This window comes from Bemisia tabaci, chromosome 7 (genome assembly GCF_918797505.1).
Source record: "Bemisia tabaci chromosome 7, PGI_BMITA_v3".
NCBI classification, from domain to species: Eukaryota; Metazoa; Arthropoda; class Insecta; order Hemiptera; family Aleyrodidae; genus Bemisia; species Bemisia tabaci.
In genome coordinates this window covers 41,356,678-41,379,367 of record NC_092799.1, presented here as the reverse complement: position 1 = coordinate 41,379,367, position 22,690 = coordinate 41,356,678, and the positions used below count along the sequence as shown (strand labels likewise).

The following is a 22,690-nucleotide window of genomic DNA, read 5'->3' as shown; positions in this document are numbered from 1 at the left end:
TAGCTAGGATGTTACTTTAACAGCAGGAGTGTCCACAACAACAATCAAGAGGTGTCGCATAGATTTTTAACGTAAAATTGTTTTTGAATATTTTCATTACCTACCATCATTATATTATAAATTGCTTCTCTTATTTGCTTAGTCAAGCGGAATGTCCTTTCTAGCAAACACAGAAAAAAAAGTTGCCTAAGTATCATCCTGGATGCTGAAAATCTTTGCGGCAACTCTTTAGTGGTGATCTGAACACTACGGCTGTTAATTCTACGTTGCTAGGATGTTACTTTAACAGGCGTAGTGTCCATAACAACATTCAAGGGGTTTCGCACAGATTTTTAACATCCAGGATGTTACTTTAGCAACTTTTAAAAAGGACATTCTGCTTTTGACTAAACAAGAGGAGCAATTTGTAATAAAATGCTACATAGTACCTAATGAAACACATTCGAAAAAAATTTTAGTGTTCAATACATTTTATATTCAGTAACAATGAAAAGTGTGTGCATAAGACATTTTTATTAATGGCATCAGGCTCCTTACTATGGAACATATTCTGTTCAAGAACTCGTTTCTTTCTGAAAAACTTTTTTTACGCTCAGCTCGCTCAAGACGCGTTAATTCAAACCTCGCGCCACTAGAGTTCCCATCAGTACGTCATCAATATGGCGTACAAATGGACGAATGTACCTAACCTCTTTCTAAGCAACCTTGATCCTCCTCCTTGTGTTGTGTGTGTTGTGTTCAACTTATGGACCCATTTTTTCTGAAAATAATTTTTATTGCGGCGCTTTCAGTAAATTGTTTCGGGACTCAATTTGCCTGGTTATCCCACTCCAATAATTATGTGCGTTATGTCTAATAATGTATCCATTCAGGTGATAATTTCAGGAGCTCCTTCCACTCATCTGTACGTATCAATTTTCAAAATGACCATTTGTTTATCCTTGTTCCAGGTTGTAAAGATGGTTGTAAAGCAGTCGCCTTTTCTCATTCTGACGGTCGTTTGGATTAATTTCCTATTTTCTCCTGAGCAGAGTTACTTATTGCTTCAGTTACATTCAACCGCATGAGAATGTTGTTCTTGATCCGCACGGTTTTCTTGCTTTCTTAGGGTACCCCCAGCACTCAGTGTTTTTACTGATAACATCATGCTAGCTCCGTCTCCGTTAGCGGTGGGACTTATCCTTCCATGCTTAGTCCCGCGGAGGACAGAGATAATCTCCTGGCTTTCCCGTGTGTATTTTTGTCACTCTTCAGCAATATGAAGGCTCTTGGTTGACCCTCAGAGTAGGGAGTGATAATGTAATACCCACCGCTAATTTTGGCACGAGGTCTGTGTGTCTTAAATGTGATTAGAACCACTACATGATGTATCATGGTCAGCCTCCCAGTGTTAGGAGATTCACCACAGTGCCAGAGTCTGTTGTCATCTTTCAACAGATGAGACTGTTCTTGTTATGTGACAGTCCATCAAAATCAATATTGACGCAATAAGTAATGGTTAGTTTTTAATCCATGCCAATCAGGACTATCAGCACTCAGATATTCAATAGTAGAATATCCTCAGCAATTATTAAGATTGCTATTCATTGCCATTATGTCTCCCTAAACTCCGCATGCTTAGCCCTTATTTTAGGTTAGGTTTGCTGAATAATCCAATTTATTGAACGTAGTTTTGAAGACATCTCCCATCTGTAAGTGGACAGACTTAACAGAAACGCACCAAGTCCCATCTTGTTTGAATGGAGACAAAGCTTTGAAGTTTCATTCCTCCATAAGACTTAATGTTGAGGTCAAAGTCTATTGATTGTCTTCATGTCCGAAATATTTTTTCTCTTCCTTGAATTTTAAACCTGAAAGAATGTACGAGTGATTGCATTCAACACAGCTTCCAACTCATTTTTTTCTAATTGTGACCCCGTATATTCTTCCTGAAGTCTACTGAACTCACCTTGTAGTTACCAAGTGATCGGTCCCAGGACTCCCAGGGGTGCAGAAACTTCCAAGGGTTCCCCCATTTTAAGTTTTCGCAGAATTTTGCCCGACACATAAAGTGACGTGGTCGACAGTTGGGTTCCCTCAAAACAGCGCGGTCAACAGTTTGGTTCTTTCAAAAGCAGCATGCTTGACAGTTAGGTTCCCTCAAAGTAGCGCACTCAACAGTCAAGTTCCCCCTAAACTCTTAAAAAAAAAAAAAAAAAACTTCCAAGGTCCCCCCAATTATTTTGTCCTCACATGGGTTTCCCGATTTCATGCGAATGGCCGGTCACGAGGTTGGGAAGTTTCTTCACCCCTGATCGGTCCATGCTGTTGTTCTGTTAGACTAATGCAGGAATTTCTACTAAATCATCAGATACAAGGTTAATTGTTGGTTTAGTTCTGGCAGTTTTTTTTATGTGTACTCCCATCGATTTATGACACCTCATGTAATAATTGATTGCTGTGAATCAGACCCTATTCGTCCTTTTTATCCAATCCTCATCCATTTCATTGATTAAAACAAAATGTATTATTAAAGGGATTATGAGTGCCATAAACTACATAAATCATGATCAACCAAAACTTGTGATAGGTGATACAAATTTTTATTCTTGTGGTTTTTGTGAATTTGTATGTTCTAATTTTCAGGGATACCTACCTGTTGTGAACAGCCAGACAATGAAGGTTGTTGCCTTGATCAGTGGTGGCAAGGACAGCTGCTACAGCATGCTACAATGCGTGGCTGCTGGACATGAAATTGTTGCTTTAGCAAACTTATGTCCAGAAACTAAAGGTACGGACAAAATTAATTATCTTAGCCACAGCGTTAACGTTTGATGGTATGAAAGGAATTGAATGGAAGAGTGATGTGTGTAACTATACATTGAGTACAATATTTGTAACTGGAGAAGATTTTTCTCAACTGTTCGCAAATGAATGGAGGAAGTATTGCCACAGAAGTTCTGCCACAGAAGTATTGCACATTATTAGACGGAAATGAAGACGCACTAACTCCAGAAATCGACTGGTATTGTTTTCTTTCATGTAAAGTCCTACAGCCCTATGATAAGCAGCTCCTGTTCGATCAATTTTTGTGGAAATTTTTCTGTTCTTGGGTTTGTGGAATTATGTAAAGAGTTGAAATTCAAGTTTCCTGTCAAAACATGCCACCTTGAACCAATTTCCACAAAAATTGACCGAACAGGAGCTGCTTATCATAGGATCTGTAGGACTTTACATGAAGGAAAACAATACCAGTCTATTTCTGGAGTTAGTGCGTCTTCATTTCCGTCTAATAATGTGCAATACTTCTGTGGCAGAATATTTGCGCAGAGCGCCTTCAAGAGTATTGTTTGGACTTGATGGCGGAACATCAAGATTTCCGCTGAAATTCGCTAATAAGAGGGAAGACGAATCAAATTTCTGAAAAAGTACGTCAAGTAATTTATGAACACTATCTCAGAAAATTTTGCCTGTTAGTTTTAGAAGTTATTTTCAAACACATGTCTCAATTTTTTTATAGTAGTTGTATAGTTGATTATGATTGTCTTACCTCAGATGAGCTGGATAGCTACATGTATCAGACTGTTGGCCATCAAGGTGTTGAACTATACGCTGAAGCTATGGGATTGCCACTATTTCGCAAGCCAACTCAAGGAATAGCCTTGTTGCATGACAAAGTTTACACACCAACTCCTCAAGATGAGGTTGAAGATCTTTTTCAGCTACTGGAGAAAGTGAAGGTAAGTAAGTGAAAACCGATTAACAGTAATGGGCTAAGTACCAAAAGATAAAAGATTGAGTTAGACAAGGCATTTTGTTCCAAGTACCAAGGACAGCATAATGCATAACAGGCTAAAAGCTGCCAGCAATGAAATAGCGTGTTTAATGTTCAAAAGGTAACGTTATTGATATATTTCATAGCAGTCTTTAGGAATATAAATGCAAGTAACTTGAAAGCTTATTTTTAGCTCTGAGCCTGTTATCAACAACAAGTCTTCAGTTTTCAAATTTTTAAAAGTCGTGAATAGTGTCATGTCTTGGGTCATATCCATGACTGCATTTTAATGCCGTCTTAGATTTTGCGGAATGTTAAGTTGGTTTCACTGCTGAGTGTGATCTGCTGATGAGGTCTAAAAAGGCCCAAACCGAGATAGATCTCTCGGCGTGACTCCAACTTAAGTAATATTCCAATGCAAACTGCCTGAGCTGAACACTCTCCCCCCTCAGTTTCGCACTAGTTACGCATTAGAGTTCAAAAAATTTAATTTTGACTCTAATTATAATTTTTGGAACTTCTTGGCTTCGTTTTCCCCGCGAAATGGTGTGGACTCAGCACCATTTCTCCACCTTGTTGTGAATAGATTTTTAAGTAATTATCAATCCTTTTATTATTTTGGAGGTTTGATAATTAGATCAAGAGTCCCTTCAAACAATCAAAACTGAATCATATTGAAATCATATTGAATCATATTGTGCTCGGAGTCGGAACCATCATAATTCTATAAAGGAATGGTCAATTTGCGCAAACCTGTTCTGCATGTTATTTTTGTGCTTGTGGGAGATGCTTTTGACATGGTGCCTTCATTAATTTTGTTTCTCTTTTTTTTACTCATTGCAGAAAGAAATATCAGTTGAAGCCGTAGCTAGTGGGGCAGTTCTCTCGGACTATCAGAGGCTTCGAGTTGAAAATGTGTAAGTTTTCTAAAGCCTAGACTCATTCCTGGATCTTTGCACCTATCCTACCCAAATTCCTTGTAGTTGCAATAGTTCAGAGTTCGGAGTTCAAAAACCGTAGTTTTGTGAAAGAGCTTTGTCAAGTCTTTATCTGCTTTTTGTAGCTCAAGATTGTCCTGTGAAATGTTATTCATATCTGCTCATGGCTCTTATTTTTTGAAATCATTACTTTTAATCAGCATTGGTATCATTGTAGGTCGTTTGCCAAGCAAACGATTTTCTTAATGAGGACTGAAAATTTTTCTATCAGCCTCTAACCTCATACTTTTTAGCACAAAATGAACCTAATAGGTCACACTGAAGTGCCATGTTTCTGTTTTTTTATATTTGTTCACATCCTGATAACGATACGTCTGGTTTTTTTTTCAGTTGCTCTCGTTTGGGATTGGTCTCTCTTGCATACCTGTGGAGGCGAGACCAAAGCGAACTATTGCAAGAAATGATCGATTGCAACGTAAAGGCTATCATCATAAAAGTTGCTGCTCTAGGGCTTGATCCAGTGAAACATTTAGGCATGCAGCTTGGAGAAATTCAACCACACTTGCTAAAAATGGTATGTGACATAGCTCAGGCATCTCTAAGTTAGATTGTTTTTGTAGAAAAAATGACTTCAGTCTTGATTGTTGAAATTTACTTCGGTGCTGTTAGAGCCATTTTTGGTGGCAACATTCATCTGTAGAATACATTGCATGTATCGTAGGAGGCAATTTAAAATATTGCAATTAAATCTCTTCCATGACACAATAGTTATACAACTGAACTGTGCTGACTCTTTGACTAGTTGTGGGCATGGTTGGTGGTGTGACAGGAAAAAGATTTATTTGATCTGCAAAGCCTTGACACTATTCTTGGCTCAGGCGTCTAGATAGTCCCCGACTGCACATCTGATTGATTAAGACCAAATTGTCAACAAGTCCCAAAAATTGTTAGCATTGACAAGTAGTTTTCCCTTTAGCGAACAACTGAATTTGACGATCTATGCAAATATCTGTATTGAAATTCCGAATAAAATAAAAAGTTTGACACAATTTTAATCAGCATGTCGCGCTAGTCTTTTGGCAAAAACCCACTGGATTTCAGAGAACTGCAGAGGCCTAGAACTATTTCACCCCTGCTTTGGATATTACTTCAATTTTAAAGTTTCAAACTCTAATGCCCACGCAATACCACCTCAATATTGCAGACAGTTTCACGCTTTGTTTGACTCTATTTTTAAAAATTAAATTCAGTAAAACGGCCTGAAAATTGATCAAAATGTCCGAGAGTGTATTGTTTACTCTAAAGAATACTTTGTCCCTTGAATTTTAAATTTTTTGTTTTGTTTTTGGGATCCTTTGGTTCTATGAGGCTTTCATCTGTCTCTGAGTTTTTATAAACCATTTTTATCCTTTTATTTTTCAGAAAGAGAAGTATGGCTTGAATGTTTGTGGTGAAGGAGGAGAATATGAAACTTTTACTTTAGATTGCCCATTGTTCACAAAATCAGTGGTCATGTAAGTTCCAATTTAGTTTTTCAGCATTTGATATTGCTTCTTTGTATTATTCAGTGACTGGTTTAAGGAATTGATTACGTAGCCTAAACAATAATGAGTTTTAATATGTTCATTATATTTTGTGCATTAGGGTGGGTTAAAAGAGATTTTTTTCTCGGAATCGTTTGCGGCTGAAGGAGGTATTCTTTTAGTGTTACAATGATGAGCCCTTGTCAAAATCACTTAAAAAAGCAAGCCCTACTGGCACGCTTAAAATCTTAATTGTCTATTTTGTTATCGAGTATTTTGTTTTAAGTGTCCACAAAGTTATTCATCAGCAAGTCTTTTTTGCAATGCAAATGAATTTAGTAATTGAGCACAAAAATTGTAGGTAAACTAAAAAAAAAAATTAATGAAAAAAAAAAGAAAATCTGTAGAGCATTACTCTTGAAAAAGAATAGACTCCCCCAGAAATCTTCAGAGATTCTATCTATAATAATACTTTTTTATAATTATTTATTATTATTATTGTTGTTATAATTGCAGCGATGACTATGAAACTGTGATACATTCTAATGATGCCATAGCCCCTGTGGGATATCTAAATTTTAAACAGATGCGCCTGGTCAACAAACCTGTAAGTGTACAATTTTCTCTCTACTGTTTCTATAAGTATATTTGCTATCTTAGTTTTTTTTCACCCCCTCCCCTTCATATGTAGAGTTTATGTATATTTTCCATTTAGGAGAAGTAAAAGGTTTTGGGTAATGTTGTAAAAACTCTAACAATATCTAATCGTATTAGGATTCTTGAGCCAATGAAGTCAAAGGTGTGGGAGTTTTCAGATCAGAGGGCTTATGTGTGCACCCATACACACACATGATTGAGCTATTTTTATTGAGTCTGAGCCAACTCAAATGCACCCTCGCAGTTGAGACTGAAAGTCTCCTCACCGGCGAGGGCAAACCATTTGGATTCATTGAGTGCTGGCTCAATCAGACTATCAGACCCACAGAAGAAAGATTAGCTGAACCAGTTATCCGGCAAACTCAGCTCTGCAAAGGGTCAGCGTCAGCCATAGAATTGCCCAAATTCATCTTGGAAATGAATGTAGAAAGTGGATTTTTTCAGGAAGAAGCTGTGTCTCTAGTTGGGATGCGATGCTTTTAGTTAAAAATCTCGGCACTTAATTCAGAGTGAATTTCTCTCCGGAGCCTACATTCCTTCCAAAGAATCAAACTAATAAGGAAGCAAAGCAGAATCCTCTCTTTTTGCAGAGTGAACTCTCTTCTAACAGAGTAAAATCAACTCTTTTTGTGGAGTTATTTCTGCTCTTAATCAGAAAATTTCTCTATTCATTCGCATTAAGTAATTGGATTTCTTGGATGCTATATAGCTTGCAGAGTGAAATGCACTTAAGATTCTTCCCCAAGATTTATAACAGTGTGCACTGCAAGAAAATGGAGCCCTGTTTACTCATACAGACCTTTTGCCTCAAAACCCCTCATTGTTGACAAAGAACCTCAAACAAGATGGCTCAATACCTGGTAGGACCTCCTGTTGGGACCTGGGATAGATAGCACTCATTCAAACCTGATCTTTCAAAATCGCGCCTCTTTATAGCTAATTTAGTGACCTTGACCGGTATGAGCTTGAGTCTGAAGCTGTAAAGACTCAGCTTTTGAAATTGTTAAAATCCTGTGTATTTTACTGATCTATTGGTCTTCTTTGGCAATTTTTTAGACTGAAAGCTCCGCAAACCTCGCTGAGAGGATATCTTTATTGCCGATCAAAGTTAAAAATGCAGAAGATTATTTGAGCGACCTTGAAGTTGAAACCATTGATTATTACAATGAGGATGAAGTTGACCAACATATTGGAGAAGATAGTAAGGTATGTATTTTAACACCAAATAGGTACAAGTTAAGTATTACCTTTATTTTATAGAAGGCAATTATTTTGTATCGTTGTTGAAAGAATTTTGATTTTTCCTAAGACTCTCTCTGTCCAGAGCATCTTTATAAAAATTTCGCATCAGATTTCATCCATTCATTGTTATCTCTCAACCTGTGAGCATTTTTTTTCTCTCTCTTGAAGTCAGTTTTTTTTTGACATGTTTCTTTCCATCTTATCATACATGATAAAAATTTTCATTTTTTTATTTAAGGATGTTGGAAGGAGTCCCAGCATGAAACAAATAGATTCTGTTTGTAATCCTGTGAAACTGGTAGATGATCCCTCAGTTTTTGGTAACAGCAGTGGATGGACATGGTTTAGTAATATTGTCGGCACTCATGAAGATATTGGTACTGCAACCAAGATTGCATTAGATAAACTATGTGGTAAGTATCTATTGTAAATTCTCCTCTGCTTTACAATTTACCAATTTTTCAAAATTCATTTTACACAGAACTGTTGGGACTTCATTATACATGAATGGAATTTTTGTTAAAAAAACTGTAGTCCCTTTAGACATCTCTAAGCCTGTTCAATATTATATTTATGGTAAAACTTAAAATTAAAATAAAAATAAGTTCAAGACAAACGACGATGCTATTCATTTTTAAAAATGAATAGCATCGTGGTTTGTCTTGAACTTATTTTTATTTTATTTTTAAGTTTTACCATAAATATAAATATTTCAGATGCTACTTGTCCAAAAATGTTTATTTGTTCAATATTAGGTAGTAATATAATAAGTTCAATAAAGTAGCCTTAAATTTCTTTCATCATCGTATCAAAGATGCAAAGTGGGTCTCATATCAATGGTGAAACTGCAAAATTGTGTATCTGGGTTGAAATGTTTCCAAATCTCCGTTCCTGCTCTATTGTGTAGAAATATTTTCTATTTTCGCAATTTTGCAGAATATTCTCCTCATAGAGTAGAAAAATCACCGAAATGTTCAAGAAATGACGTTCAGTATTTTTCCATCCAGAGAACAAGGTATAACAGGAACTCTGCAATGGTGTAATGGGCCTGTTGCAAACTTTTGCTAGAGCAGAATGAAGAGTTGTTTCCTATAGATAATGCCTCAAAAATCACGATGAGCGCATCGGCAAAGTCTGAAATGCACCCATAAATTCACAATCTGCGAGAGAAATTTGCGTTATTTTGAGCTTCCCGCTTCAAAAACGATACTACTGCACAGGTGAACATTTTGTTAGAGGAGTCGCTCCATCGTCGGCAATATTCATCATGGCCGACGCTTGCGCAGTTCCTCGCGTAATTCGAGGAGAGCTCAAGGTCAATTTAGGCGGGTGAGGAAAATATGGACGTAAACGCCGATTGTTATCTGGTTTAATCCTGTTCAGGTGTTATCTCGTCCCATCACACGTGTTTTGGCGGACTGGCGTCGGCCATGATGAGTATTGCCGCCAAAGGAACGACTCCTCTAACAAAATGTTCACCTGTACTGTAGTATCGTTTTCGAAGCGGGAAGCTCAAAAAACCGCAAATTTCTTACACAGATTGTGAAGTTATGAGTGCATTTCAGACTTTGCCGATGCGCTCATCGTGATTTTTGAGGCATTTTCTGTGAGAAACAACTCTTAGTTTTGCTCTAGCAAAAGTTTGCAACAGGCCCATTCAAGATAAGCATTTATGCTGTTTCACCATTGATATATCCCTTTCACCTGTGATGATTTTCATCAAAAAGCAGCACTACACTTTCAGTTTGCATCGGTCCGTATTCATATTTGGCCAAGTATCACATCCTCAGATGAAGTGAACAGATCACTTGTGATCATTCTCTCATGTGATCGCCGAAGAATGTTTGTTTATCTTTCTCCTAATAATTGATTTTTTGTATTCATATTTTCAACTAACTTGTTTATCTCTGGAAACTTTATTTCTGGCATCTTAAAATAACTAGTCAGTACATGAAAAAAGAGACTAGCATTAGATTGAAGGCAGATGGTGATTGTAATTTTGAAAATGCCATTTGCTCCTATTTTGACTAGCACAGAGAGGTTTCCCACCTATGCTCCTCCCACAAAATATTCCTTGTCTTCTTTCAGATGTAATAAAGTGATAATAGTGCAGATCATCTCGCTACATTTTGTTGCATTAAGATTTAAACCTGTAATTTACTTCCTTTCTCGCTTATTTTTTTTTTTTTTTCTTTTGCATCAAGTATTGTCACCAACGTCTAACCTATGCTTTTTTGTTTCCTTATTTTCAGCCTTACTCAATGACCGTCTTCTGTGCCCCTCAGATTTAGTGGCTATTACGCTGTATGTACGCGAAATGAGTGAATATGCCAATATCAATAAAGCATACTTAGATATTCTAAATCATCCAAATCCACCAGTAAGGATATGTGTTGAAATGTTATTCGCCAAGGAAACTCCGATTCTGATAGAAGCACTGGCTTATAAACTACCCGAAGGCAGTCAGACCCCCAAGAGACATACAATGCATGTTCAGAGTATTTCTCATTGGGCGCCTGCAAATATTGGACCATATAGTCAAGCAGTCAGGGTAAGATTTCACGCTATCAAACATCGCTATCAAGTTTGATGCCCTCAAAAAGTAGTCTAAAAAATAAGTTTGACTTTTAAATCTCCTAAATTGAAAATTGAAAATTTCCTCACAAATCTTGGTACAGCAAATCTGGTTCCAGGCAACTTTTTACGAAAAAAAGCCAGAGGTGTGAGACACATTGAAAGTCTATGGTACATCTCTGCAAATTATTGTTGAGCAGTGCATTTTATCTTCCTATGTGCTCAAGGAGAGTTTATTCACATAGAGTTAAGTGAACCACAGTAAAACTTCAATACAACGAATGTCAATATAACAAATTCTTCGAATTAACGAATTTTTTTCGCAGTACCGAAAAAATCCCTTTCTTTTCAATGCAAAATAAATTCTATATACCGAATTTCGGTATAACGAATATTCGCTTTTACGAAGGAAATCTTCGGTCCGAGTAGGAACTTTACTATGTAAATCAATCTTGATTTAACGAATGCACGGGAATTTCCGCGCGTCTAGCAACACCGCTGGGGAGAAAGCATGCTTGTCCTCACCCGCGCATTGCACGTCTGTGTCGGTGCAATGGTCATTTTCCGATACAACGGGATTGGGAATTTCTGAGGCGCACATGTGTCCTCGAGTAAACGGGGTGATTGCTACGTTGACAGTGTCATCAGTACGATTTCAACCCCTGCTGTGTGCTTCTACCTACCGCTGCGCAGTTTTACTGATCAAGTGCAAACCGGGTGTTTCCCGCCGATTTTCCGTAAAATATTGTCATAGTTAAGAGGGGGGGGGGGGGTTGTACACGAAACTGGAAAAAACCGAACGTTTCAACAAAAACAATTGTTGGCCTAAAATTGCTTGTTCCGCGGTTCTCCATTTAATGAATTTTTTCGCCAGTCCCCAGAAATTTGTTCTATCAAAGTTTTACTGTAGTTATATTTGTGTCTTTTACTCATTTAATTAGCTTCTCTATATTTTAAGATCTTAAATCAACTTTTCAAATGATCGCACTTTTTTTAAACCATTTTATTTTTTCCGCAGGTTAAAGATACCATGTATATAGCAGGACAGATAGCACTTGTACCGGGTACAATGGTGCTAATTGACGGTGGAATTAGGCGGCAAGCCCGTTTAGCTTTAAGGCATGTTGGACGGCTCATTCAAGCAATGGATCCTGAGTCTCGATTGCGAGATGTCGTACAGGTCAGCATTTGCATGTTTCTCAATTCACGTATCTGTTTTTGCATGATAATCCTCCCTTTTGAAAAGTAAATGCACCCATTTGCTGAGTCATTAATATAGACCGGATTTTTTTATTTTGTATAAATATGTTTTTTATGGGAGTAACAGAGAAGCATGCCCAAACGACAGTCAAAAAGCCTATGGGTTTACCAACTCCATTCATTTATAACTCTTTATTAGCTATAGAGTCCAAGCAAAATAATTTTTTGCACTTTTAAGTGTAACAGAAGATCAACTGTCTTCAGTTAGGCATTGATGGTTAATACCAGAATCAACATGATGGATCTTCTGTCGCAATCTGAAAGTGCAATAAGTTATTTGGCACGGGCCCTGCAGCTAATGAACAGGTGAAAGTGATCAAAGCTGATGAAAGTGAGAATGGTGGCATTGGTAAAATGTGTGTGAAGAAATATGAGGAATTCAAATATTTAGAAGCTAACCAATTTGAATTTAAGCCTTCCTTTAACATAGAAAGTATGTAAGTAAAATTTTGAAAAATCGAATTGTTGGTGATTTTTAAGAAAACTTATCTCAAAGTGGTTTATACAAATATATTGCTGAGTTTTTAGCTCCTTTACACCAGTTTAAATTTCTTGGCAGACTCCATACTTAACGTGATGTTTAAACCTTAAATTTATTTTGTTCAGAGCAAAAAAAAAAAATTCACTAACCTTTTTATGTACTTCATCGGTGGCTTCAATTAAAATTCACTACAGGAGGCACTGATGCTCATATTATCTAACCTTTTTTGCATTTATGTGAACTGTGACTTTAATTTTTTTCACATCAATAATTTTATTTGGCAGGGTGTCTGTTATGTCACTAATGTGGCACATATTCTCGCAGCCAAAGTTGAATGGGAAAGGAAAACCAACAACGCCATAATCGATTATGTTGTTGTTCAACGGTTACCTCGAGATGCCAGCGTCGAGTGGCACTTATGGGCTCATCGAGGCAATTCCAGATTTGATTGTACGTCAACATCCAACTATTCATCATTCATTTTGAGAATCTTTTTGGGAACAATTTTGGGACTTTTGGTTGAGTTATCAAAGTTGTTTAAAGTTGTGCAAGTTTTTTATTTTCCTCATAGAGCTTACTCTTGCCCATCTCATAGATATTGATAATTAAACTGACTGATATTGAAATAGAAGCTATACAATAATAGAATCAGAGGCCTTTCAATTTAGAAGTACCTTGAATTAATAAATTTTTTGAAGAAGAAGCCCTTAGAATTTGCAACATGTTAAGGTACGGCACTTGAGGTGTGCAATGTACTGCAGAAGTCAGCGACTGAACGCTTACACTATGTCCGAAGGAAACCAAACAGACCTCGTAAAATCTTGCAGAGTCGTCAACTTTGTGTTCTATTCAAGTCTCCTTGTTTTTTTTTCCTATTAATTATGCTTCTTTTGTTTATCAGATGAAGAAACCGGTTGTTGCATAAATGATTACCGAATATCCATTCGGCGACGATGGAATTATGAAAATACTGTCGCAACTGTAGTCTGTTACGTCTCTACTGGTAATATTTTGCTCTGTTTTATCTTGTTTTCAATTTCAGAAAACATAAGCTTCCCTTCTTTTCAGCAATGGGTCAGTTGCACTGGTCACAAAATCGTGTTTTGATTTTTGATTCTTGTAGATTAGCTAAAAATAATAAGATCTGTCCGAACAGCAACTTTCTATGTTCAGTTTTAGCCCTTTGAAAAGTCGAGGTTTTAACGTCATCCACTGCGGTAATGACACCCTTGGTTTCTTCCACCTTGCTTTCATCCTAGTTTCACGTTCACAACCAGTGCGAATGTGCATCACACCGACTGATAAAAGCAAGGTTGAAGAAACCAAGGGTGTCACTACCGTAGTGGATGACATTAAAAACCTGACTTTTCAAAAGACAATATCTCAGTTAATATTGAACGAAGGAAGTTCCGGTTTGGACAGATCTTATTACTTTTTGCTGATCTACAAGAATCAAGCATCAAAACACGATTCAGTGACCAGCGCAACTGACCCATTTGGGTGAGGAAATGGACCACTAGACAAGGTGCGAATTATAGCATAATAATTTTTGTTTTCTCATCTAAATTTTATGCAGAATACGATTTGTGCAACGTAACTTATTGAAAGTAAATCTTAACCAAGATATTAACATTTTCCCATGCATAAATTCAAATTTCTCATTCATAGAAAAAATGAGTATCTATTTGTGTTTAATTGCACACTAAACGTTCTTGTAACAGTTTCTGCAGTATGAAAATATGATATTCTCAATCTCAGTGCTTCAGCTCATCTGTTGCTCATTATTTGGACTGCATTTTGCAATTTGGAACTATAAATTCTGGCTCTTCTGGAAAAACACTTATGTGCAGAGGGAAACAAATGGCTCATGCATTGTTTTTAAACCGGGCTAGAATTTATGGTTCCAAATTGCAAATTGTAGTCCATTTACTCTTCAAACAACACAGGGTGAGGAAGGAACACTGCTGATTAAGAAGCCTGCCAAAACCGCTGTGGTGTGCAATTTAGTTCTTGTAGATTAGGGTTTCATAGTTCATATCCTGGCCGGTTGTTAATTTGAATCTTTTATAGTGCAAATTAGGTTCCATGTGAAATTTTGAAAAAGAATCCTGTATCAGAATGCTCAAATGTTTACTTTGTCTAATGGTCCATTTGAATGAGAACATGGGTTCTTCCGTCGAGAGAGGCCATCGATAAAAAAAAAAAGCTATTTCCTTCTTAGCATTTCATTCGTTAACTTTTCTTTTTCAATCTACAGTTGTTCAGAATTAATTTATAGCAAAGTTTGTTGATATTGTATGGATCTGAACCTAAAATTGTGCGACTGCTTTGTAGTAAACAATTGACCTCCATCCATACAGATTTTTCAATCTTTTATCATTATAATATAACTTTGCCAGGTAAATAGTTTCTGTCTGAAAAGTACAAAATTTGGGCGACACTAATTTTTGTATATTGTAAATTATTCCATTAAAAAAGAAATATGAGATGGTCAGGTACAAAATGATTCCCTTGATTTTTCATATGATACTGCTCGTTCGGCAAAAGTTGCTGCGAAAACGTTTTAAAAATATTATTGTCGGAATTAACATCACAGCAACAATTTCATAACTTTCTTTTTTGCAAATGCCGGGTAGGTAAGGATTGAATTGTAGGGATTAGTTAATTCAACATATAAGGATGGGCTTCAAGGATCACTGTAAAAGAACATTTTGCCTCTTGTTCACTTGATTCAGTGCACCACCTACCATCTTTTGAAGTGTGAACCATAGACTGCTAAGTTCAGTGTTAAAATAGCTGCGCAACAGGGTGTCTATCAGTCCGTAAAGTCCGGAAAAAGTAAGCAATTTTTTAAGGTCGGTCCGTAAATACCTTATAAGTACGTAAATCTCGCGGAAGGTCTGTAATTTTTCCCATTTTGCGCTGCGCATTCAGTTCGATCGCCTGATAGTTATGCAACGCTCTGTGCGTTGTCTGTCAGGCGTATAAGTACAATGTCAACCCGTAAGAGCGCGGTTGTTGTAGAGGAGCGGATCAAGGCATTTCCTTCATTTTGATGGAAACAGCCGAAAAGGCCTGGGGAATAGCTGATGTGAAGCGCGCGGCAGTGCCAAAATCGAAGAATTGCGATACGTCGCGAAAAGGTACTCAAAAAGTACTTAATTTTTCCCCAAGGCGAGGTACTTAAATTTTTCCTTAAGTACCTAAAAAGTACTTAAAAAGTAATCACTTTATTTTTGTGGACCTCAGTAGAGACCTTGCGCAAAGGATCTTTTCTAACTCTCCAAAGCAGCTCATTGAACAAGGCACTTACGCTGTAAAAAATGTTCGTAAATTGACATTACTTCTGTATTCAAACACTTTTGTATTTTTCAGGTTCCTCAGTTTCAAATCCTGGCGTCAGTAAGTCATCAACGTCAGAGTCAAATTTACTGCCAATATCTGAAGAGGATTTGGAGAAAATAATTCGTTACGCTATTGGCAAGTTACTTCAAGGAGATCAGACTCCCACTGATTCCGTACTGAGTCTTCGTATTTTTTATAGGATAGACAAGTCACTTGAGCTGGCTCAAATACTTGAAGTGGTCTCTCAAATCAAGGAGTTTAAAATCTCTTCATCTGTGATACCTGTTTGCCATTTACATCATCCTAATACTTTTCTGTCCATCATTGTGATTAAGCACGATTGAATCGTCCCCATGAATTTTTTTGAGCATCCTAATTTATGCTCAGACCTACTCTATTCAAGAAGTACAGACGAGTGCTTCTATTGTTGATGTGTTTTGTCTACAACTGTTTTGAATGCAACGATACTGAATTATTGTTAAATTGTAAATTGTTATCCTTATCTGTTCGAGTATTTTATTATTCGAGCACTCAACTGTCCGGAGAGTTTCTTCTGCGTAGAAGTTTTCAGGACTACTATTTTAAGCTTAAGTCTTCAGACATTTCTGTGATAGTTATAGTAACGACTTAATGTAATGCTATTGTTTTGTTAGTTTCAATGCGAGGAACAAACATATTGCAAACATTTTCAAGCATAAGAAAATACGTAAAAGAAAGTCCAAAATAAAAAGAAATCTGGTCATTAGGATTTAGGGTTATTATTAATGAATTAATATGGATCAATTGATTGAATGATACAGTTGTTATGCTGATAAACTGAAGTTTAGTATCTATAGGCTTAACGTTTTCGTCAGAAATCCTAGGATTTGACCAACATCTTATTTTTACTTTTACTTAAATATGAAGGGATTTTTGAATTCGTTGTTACTTTTGTGAAAATAATCGTGAAACGACGGTAACTTTAAGCCGAAGTAAATATAGATGAACGTTCAGCCAGAAAGGATCTTAGTACAGCTCTGAGTGAGCCTCATATATTGTGCATTTCGATAAGATAGGCAGCTCTTAAGTAAATGTAAGTGGAACCTTTTTTGCATATTTTTATCCAATTAATGTTGAAATAATACAGATTGTTACAGCATGACAGATTACCCGTGATAACAGCAGCTCTTTCTAAGTTCCTCTAAATTTATGCAAAATTTTGACTTTATGAATCAGCAAAAACTGCTCATTTAGAAGCTAATTCTAAATAATGAATTTATTTTGAGCTTTTGTATGGTCATTCATGGTTTTCTTCACACAACTCATACAGGCACTAAGATGAAATTCTTAAACTTTATTTGAAATTCTCAATTTTATCATCTCTCTCTCTTTTAAGTCCATTCATAGGGTGTCCTACAGGTCTGGAAAACCACAGATTATATCAGGCCAGGGAAAAGTCAGGGGATTTTATGAATAAGACTGGAATTTTGAAAAATCTGGTATCATGTGGAATAACACCTGTGTTGTCCACACAACTAGACTGATTGTGAGTCTCAATCTGGTTCGGTACTCAATGCTCTGTAGAGGAATAATTTTCAACAAGAAATTGCAATTTTAGTTACCTAATTGAATGATGAACAACTGAAGAAAAGATGCTCACATGTGTTTGTCATCCGTCACAAAGTTAATTCCAAAATTTTTTTAATTTTCAGTTCTACACTTTTAAAATTATCAATGTGAAAAATCAAGAGAATTTTGACCGTTTTGAGCAGAGAAAACCTGGAAAAGTCAGAGAATATGTATGATACTCTGCACTAAATTATTAAAAGCTCGATTGCATGGTTATGTAAGTTAGTTCCTTTTGGTTGTAGTTGATCTACTCATAGGCTTGAACACCTCTGCACATCTAGCTACCACTGCTGTGTGACGTTCCTCATTGCCTTGTGCAGTGTCTCACCAACCATGAATTTTCCATGTACCTTCAATTCTTACTTTAAACTAATTTTACAACCAGGCAGCGAGAAAAAAAAGGGGGGGGAATACCAGATAAGTAATTAATTTCCTTGCTTTATCCGTGAATGAACTGCTATTCTTACCTTAGCTACCACTTTATACATTTAAATAGGAGAATTTCAATTTTAAGACCAGGAGTAATCCATCAAACTTCCTTGTCTGAATCAAAGACCGTCTGACAATATGGTTTTGGACTAAGTCAGGAACCGGCAGATTGGAAATCTAAATGGAAAGTCCTTTGTTTTTTGTCTATTCATTTAATAATGCCCTCTCTTTCCCTTTCAGGAAGAAGTGTTTAATTTCCGATCACCAATTTTGCTAGGTACATATAACGAGGATAATCAAAAAGGAGCTTGATTTATTTACTCTTTTGAAGTAATGAATTACATGAAATCATGTAATTCATCATTTCTTAAAATGAATGAAAAAACGGTAAGGTAAAAAAACTACCCATTGCCGGTGAAACTGCAGGAAGGCTTACCTTGCGACATTGCAGAATTCTTGTCATACTTTTTATTTTTTAAATGTAAAAATACCAGTGTTTTCTTCCATAAAATGAAATGGAAGTGGAGATTTTGAAACAATGTATGCAAGATATGTATTCCTGCAGTTCCACTGTTGTCATGCTTTTTCACCTCACCTTTTTGTTTTTGTTTTGTTTCTTCTGATCTGTGTACCTACTCTAAATTCATAAACCTACTGATTATTGTCAAACGGAAAAATGTTCAATTAGAAAACTTCCCCTTAGTTTATATTAGACATGGAATATATACATTTACTTTTTTCAAAAACAATTGATAACAGAGAGGGTGCATTTTCATTGTAAGAAAATCAGGGTTTTCAGCTGTTGAAAAAAAATTAATTAAATTTTGATTTTCGAGACACCACTTGTTATTGAGTATGTTATTTTATTGTGATCCTGGAATATTTTTATCAGTGACTCATATCTGGATTGCATTTAGTGGAAGGGACGAACCAGCGTGATTGCAGAAGATGTATGATTTTTACAATACTGTAATCTCACTGGTTCCCTTCTGCTAAATGCGATCCAATTTTCCTGTGGAGGAATTTTGTCCAGTTGACCTCTTTTCTCACCGCATTGCCGTTAACCTCTTCATAAAAGAGGGAAACAAAACTTAAAATAATTTTGCCCTCCTCTAAACTTTGCTGCCTCCAGACAACTGTCCCGGTTGCCCGTACCATTAATCCGAGTATGAGTTAATTTTTTCATAAAATAATCAGAATATTAGGGAGTCTCAATCAGATGTACAATAGTCGACTATTCAGAAGTACCTATCAAAAGGGAATTGAAACACCTCTTCCACCGATAGTACTTTTGCTTCAGTTACGTATCCCTTTTGGTTTTGAAGGAAACCTCTTTATAGTCTCCAGCGAATTGCTGTGAAAAATATTTGGGTGATCTTATGATAACAGAAATAGTTGCCACTTAAGTGCCACCAATTTAGTTTCCATCGTTGTCAAATATTTAGAACCAAATAATTAAAAAAGAATGCAATTTACAATTGGACTGCATTTTGCAATTTGGAAATATAAATCCTGGCTCATCTGAAAAAACACGTATGTGCATAGGGAAACTAATGGCACATACGTTGTTTTTAAACCGGGCCAGAAGTTATAGTTCCAAATTGCAAAATGTAGTCCAATTATCATTGGAAATTATTCTTTTTTTTTGGTGTCGTAAAGATTATGAAAGTATGAACTCGCTGCTACTGAGGCTTTTAGATTATAAATTGTCATATTAACTGTGTAGACAATCAACTGTCCGGTAACCAGCATGACTTTTTTGGTCTCTAAAACTCTCAAATATTAGTCAAAACAATTTCTTAAATTTTTTTGCAAAACTGCAGGCCTATAAATAAGAACTACATTTCGAACTTTAATTCTGTTCTATGTCGCTTAATTTGTTCCATGTAGGTACCTGAACACATTGAAAACCGAACTGGTGACACTGCTCTTCCTGTCATCATGAAATAACTCATGTACTTACTTTGAAAACAGGTTGGATTACATAACAACCTTAAATAAACGCACCAAAATATCCTATCTTCTTGAAGTATGTGTAGCATCATAGATGCGATAGTCAATTACATGTTTCTCAAGATTCGAGCTTCGCACTGTCATTATCACATCAAGACTCAAGATGTATATCGACGGTGAAACTCCCTATCCGCGTGCCTTGGTTTGTGACGTTGCAGACATCCTGTCATACCTTATTCTTTATATGATATGAAAAACTACTCAGCGTTGATTCTTAAAAACTTCCTTGATTTTTCCTCTCTCTCCGAAGCAAATTCTAAAGAAATTTCTAGGAATGATGTTGATTTGTTCTTCCATACAAAAATAAAATAGGATTTGAGATTTTTAATCACTACAAACGTGATACGTGGTTTGGGAGTTTCACTGTCGACATACAGGGTTATTCAAAAGTCACGCACCACTGGCCATAACTTTAAGTTCTAATTTAGATATCGACTTCAGTCTAAGAAGTTTTTCCTCATATTGAGGGGAAAATTTTTTAAGGTACTTTCTAGTTTTTTTATCCCCTCGGGGGAGGAGGGCGGGGGGCAACTCAAAAATTTTAAATGGCCACCCCGGTCATGGCCAGTGGTGCGTGACCCTTGAATAACCCTGGTTACAAAGTGCCTTATTGTTGGAACCATCCCATTTAGGTTTATCTTGCGGCGTCACCTCTTCCAATTTCCCTTTAGTTTTGCAAAAATGTTAGTTTTTGGACCGGAAACGTCTCGTGAAATGGGTTACTTTACAAGTCTCCGGCCACATTTGATTTCCGGTACAGTACTTATCTTCTATCTCTATCGACAGTGAAATTCTCTATCCCAAACATTGATGTAGGTATATAACACAATATACGTCAATGATCCCAAACCATGTATCTCATTTGCGGTGTTGAAAAATCTCTGCCACTGTTTTATTTTTTTTTAAAAAGGGAAACGGGTCAACATCACTCCACACTCCTTGAGGTAGCAACGCCGTAAACCGAGATACACGGTTCAATTGTTTCGCCATCGAATTATATGAATTCTTTTGGTTCCTTTTTGCAAAATGCAATCCATGTATCTTTTACCAAAATTAGAATTTGCACCTATTTCTTTTTTCAATTCACTTTATGAAAGTAAATAGGGAATGAATTGACGCCCCAGATTATTTCGGATTTGTTTCAGAACTGGAAATTAGAATTCAGATTTTTGAAAAATTTCGGTTCCCGCGATGCACCATTAAGCTCTCCGATTGGCTAGTGAAAGATGAGTACCTCGAGCTGACCTCGAGTTAATGACTTAACCTCACTTCTGACCTTTGTTATTGTTATGCTGGTTCTTTTTGAAAGATTTGACGTAACGCGTACCATAATTAATTGTTGTAATATAATTTGTTGATTATTGATTGCATTACAGTCGTCTAAAATGATTAATCTTTAACAGTTTGCGGCTTTGAGTTTTGGCATCTGCCCGGTGGCGGTTCAGATCTGTATAAAAACCTTTTGTCTGAAAGTGAAGTTTTAAGTTATTCTTTGCAAGTTTTTAATCCCAGCACCTCTCATTGCAAATCCGTTAATTGTAATTTTAATTTCAAGTTTTCGATTCTCCGTTCAGCATGGCTCCCGCGAGGAAACAGCCGGGCTCATTACATATTTATGCAACATTTTTTGTTATGCTGGGCACGATTCATTATATGTGGTATCAACTGAACCGAGCAAACGGTCATGACCCAGGGATGCCTCCAATTGATGCTGCAGTTTTTTTCTACAACAGATGGTTCAAGTCAGAAGATCCACCGAAACAACCAAAACCACTCAAAGAACAATGATATGCTGATGTCTCTGAAGGTAGGAAGCAAGAATGTCCATCATCTCTTTCAACATTTGCGATTCACAGTTATCTACACTTGTGAACAGATATATCTATCCTCTCCATGAGAAACATCAGTACCACAGTAGCTGTCAAAACTTCATTTATGTAAAAGTTGCTCATGCTACCATTGGTGAGTTTTATATTTTCTAGTCATTTAGTCACAGTGGCGTGCGGTCCGGATAAGCAAGGCAAGCACCGCTTGCCCAAAGATTTCAAAAGAAAGAAGAAAAGTACACCTATTACATGTTTTACATTTTATCCAATATAATTTATAAAAGGTGTTCAGTAAGTAAATTGCATCAAAAACAGAAAGAGAGAGAGAGACAGAAATATGTATAGAGCCACCAAAGTACGAAAGCGGCAGAGCGGATGGAGGTGGCGCAGCGAGCCGTGCGGCCTAAACACGGGCCGACTCATGCGCTGGAGAATCGCTTGCGATCAGCTGAGCGGAGAGGCACTGCTCGGCGGCGGAATCAAGGCGGGCGGAGAGAACGGTACGTTCCGAGTCCGAGCCCTTCGCTGCGCGATCGCAGCTCGCTTCTCTTGGCCATCTCTTGGCCTGTCACCGCAGCGCGCTGCTTCTGCCTCCGATGCGCTATCTTGCTCCCTCTTTTCGTCGCGGTTGTAATTGCTTCTCCGGAACAAATGCCCTTTAAAGTCTTTACAATTTCGCTCACTTGGATCTAATTGGTGATGAAATAGACAATTTTCAATCATGTTTTAAATGCAGAAAGCTGGTTTTTTTTTGGGAGATTTAAGTAACTCAAAAAATTCTAAACGCTGCAGAATAAAGACTGTAATGCCTCAAATAAGTGGCAAAAGTAGGAGTCAAGAGCATGGAGCCGTCCTCCATTACTCAAGAACATTCGAAACAAGTTGAGTAAATGAAATCATAAGTAAGAGAGAAAGAAAACCACAGTTTTTCAAGACGTTCCATCAGATTTCATCCGAAAAATAGAGCATATAGAGTAAAACTTCAAGAATTTTCTAGGGAGGCTAGGGGGAGGAGGAAGGGAAAGAGGCTACCCCCCCCC

The 22,690-nt window shown here is 36.9% G+C and overlaps 1 protein-coding gene across 2 annotated transcripts; it reads left to right on the top strand.

The window, feature by feature from the left end:
* The first annotated feature begins 701 nt into the window (after positions 1–701).
* On the top strand, positions 702–19,720 carry LOC109032974 (uncharacterized). 2 transcript variants are annotated; one of them, XM_019045337.2, is made up of 14 exons: positions 702–904; positions 2,626–2,770; positions 3,535–3,719; positions 4,598–4,671; positions 5,083–5,266; positions 6,115–6,206; positions 6,732–6,822; positions 7,929–8,078; positions 8,353–8,527; positions 10,367–10,665; positions 11,707–11,868; positions 12,714–12,879; positions 13,331–13,432; positions 15,805–18,653. In XM_019045337.2, exons 2-14 carry the CDS (start codon positions 2,656–2,658, stop codon positions 16,116–16,118), a joined length of 2,109 nt encoding a protein of 702 aa, XP_018900882.1. In that variant the 5' UTR covers positions 702–904; positions 2,626–2,655; the 3' UTR covers positions 16,119–18,653. The 2 variants fall into 2 exon arrangements, 1 of the variants encoding a protein (XP_018900882.1); XR_011900240.1 differs by lacking the exon at positions 702–904 and adding an exon at positions 19,702–19,720 and having other exon boundaries at positions 15,805–16,846.
* Positions 19,721–22,690: the final 2,970 nt, after the last annotated feature.

What these genes read in the sequence shown, in the direction of transcription:
- LOC109032974 (XM_019045337.2), top strand. Translation starts at nt 2,656, where the DNA reads ATGAAGGTTGTTGCCTTGATCAGTGGTGGCAAGGACAGCTGCTACAGC. An exon ending in AGGCAATTCCAGATTTGATT is followed by an intron (nt 12,880 to 13,330) that starts GTACGTCAACAT and finishes TTTGTTTATCAG; the next exon opens with ATGAAGAAACCGGTTGTTGC. An exon ending in AGTCTGTTACGTCTCTACTG is followed by an intron (nt 13,433 to 15,804) that starts GTAATATTTTGC and finishes TGTATTTTTCAG; the next exon opens with GTTCCTCAGTTTCAAATCCT.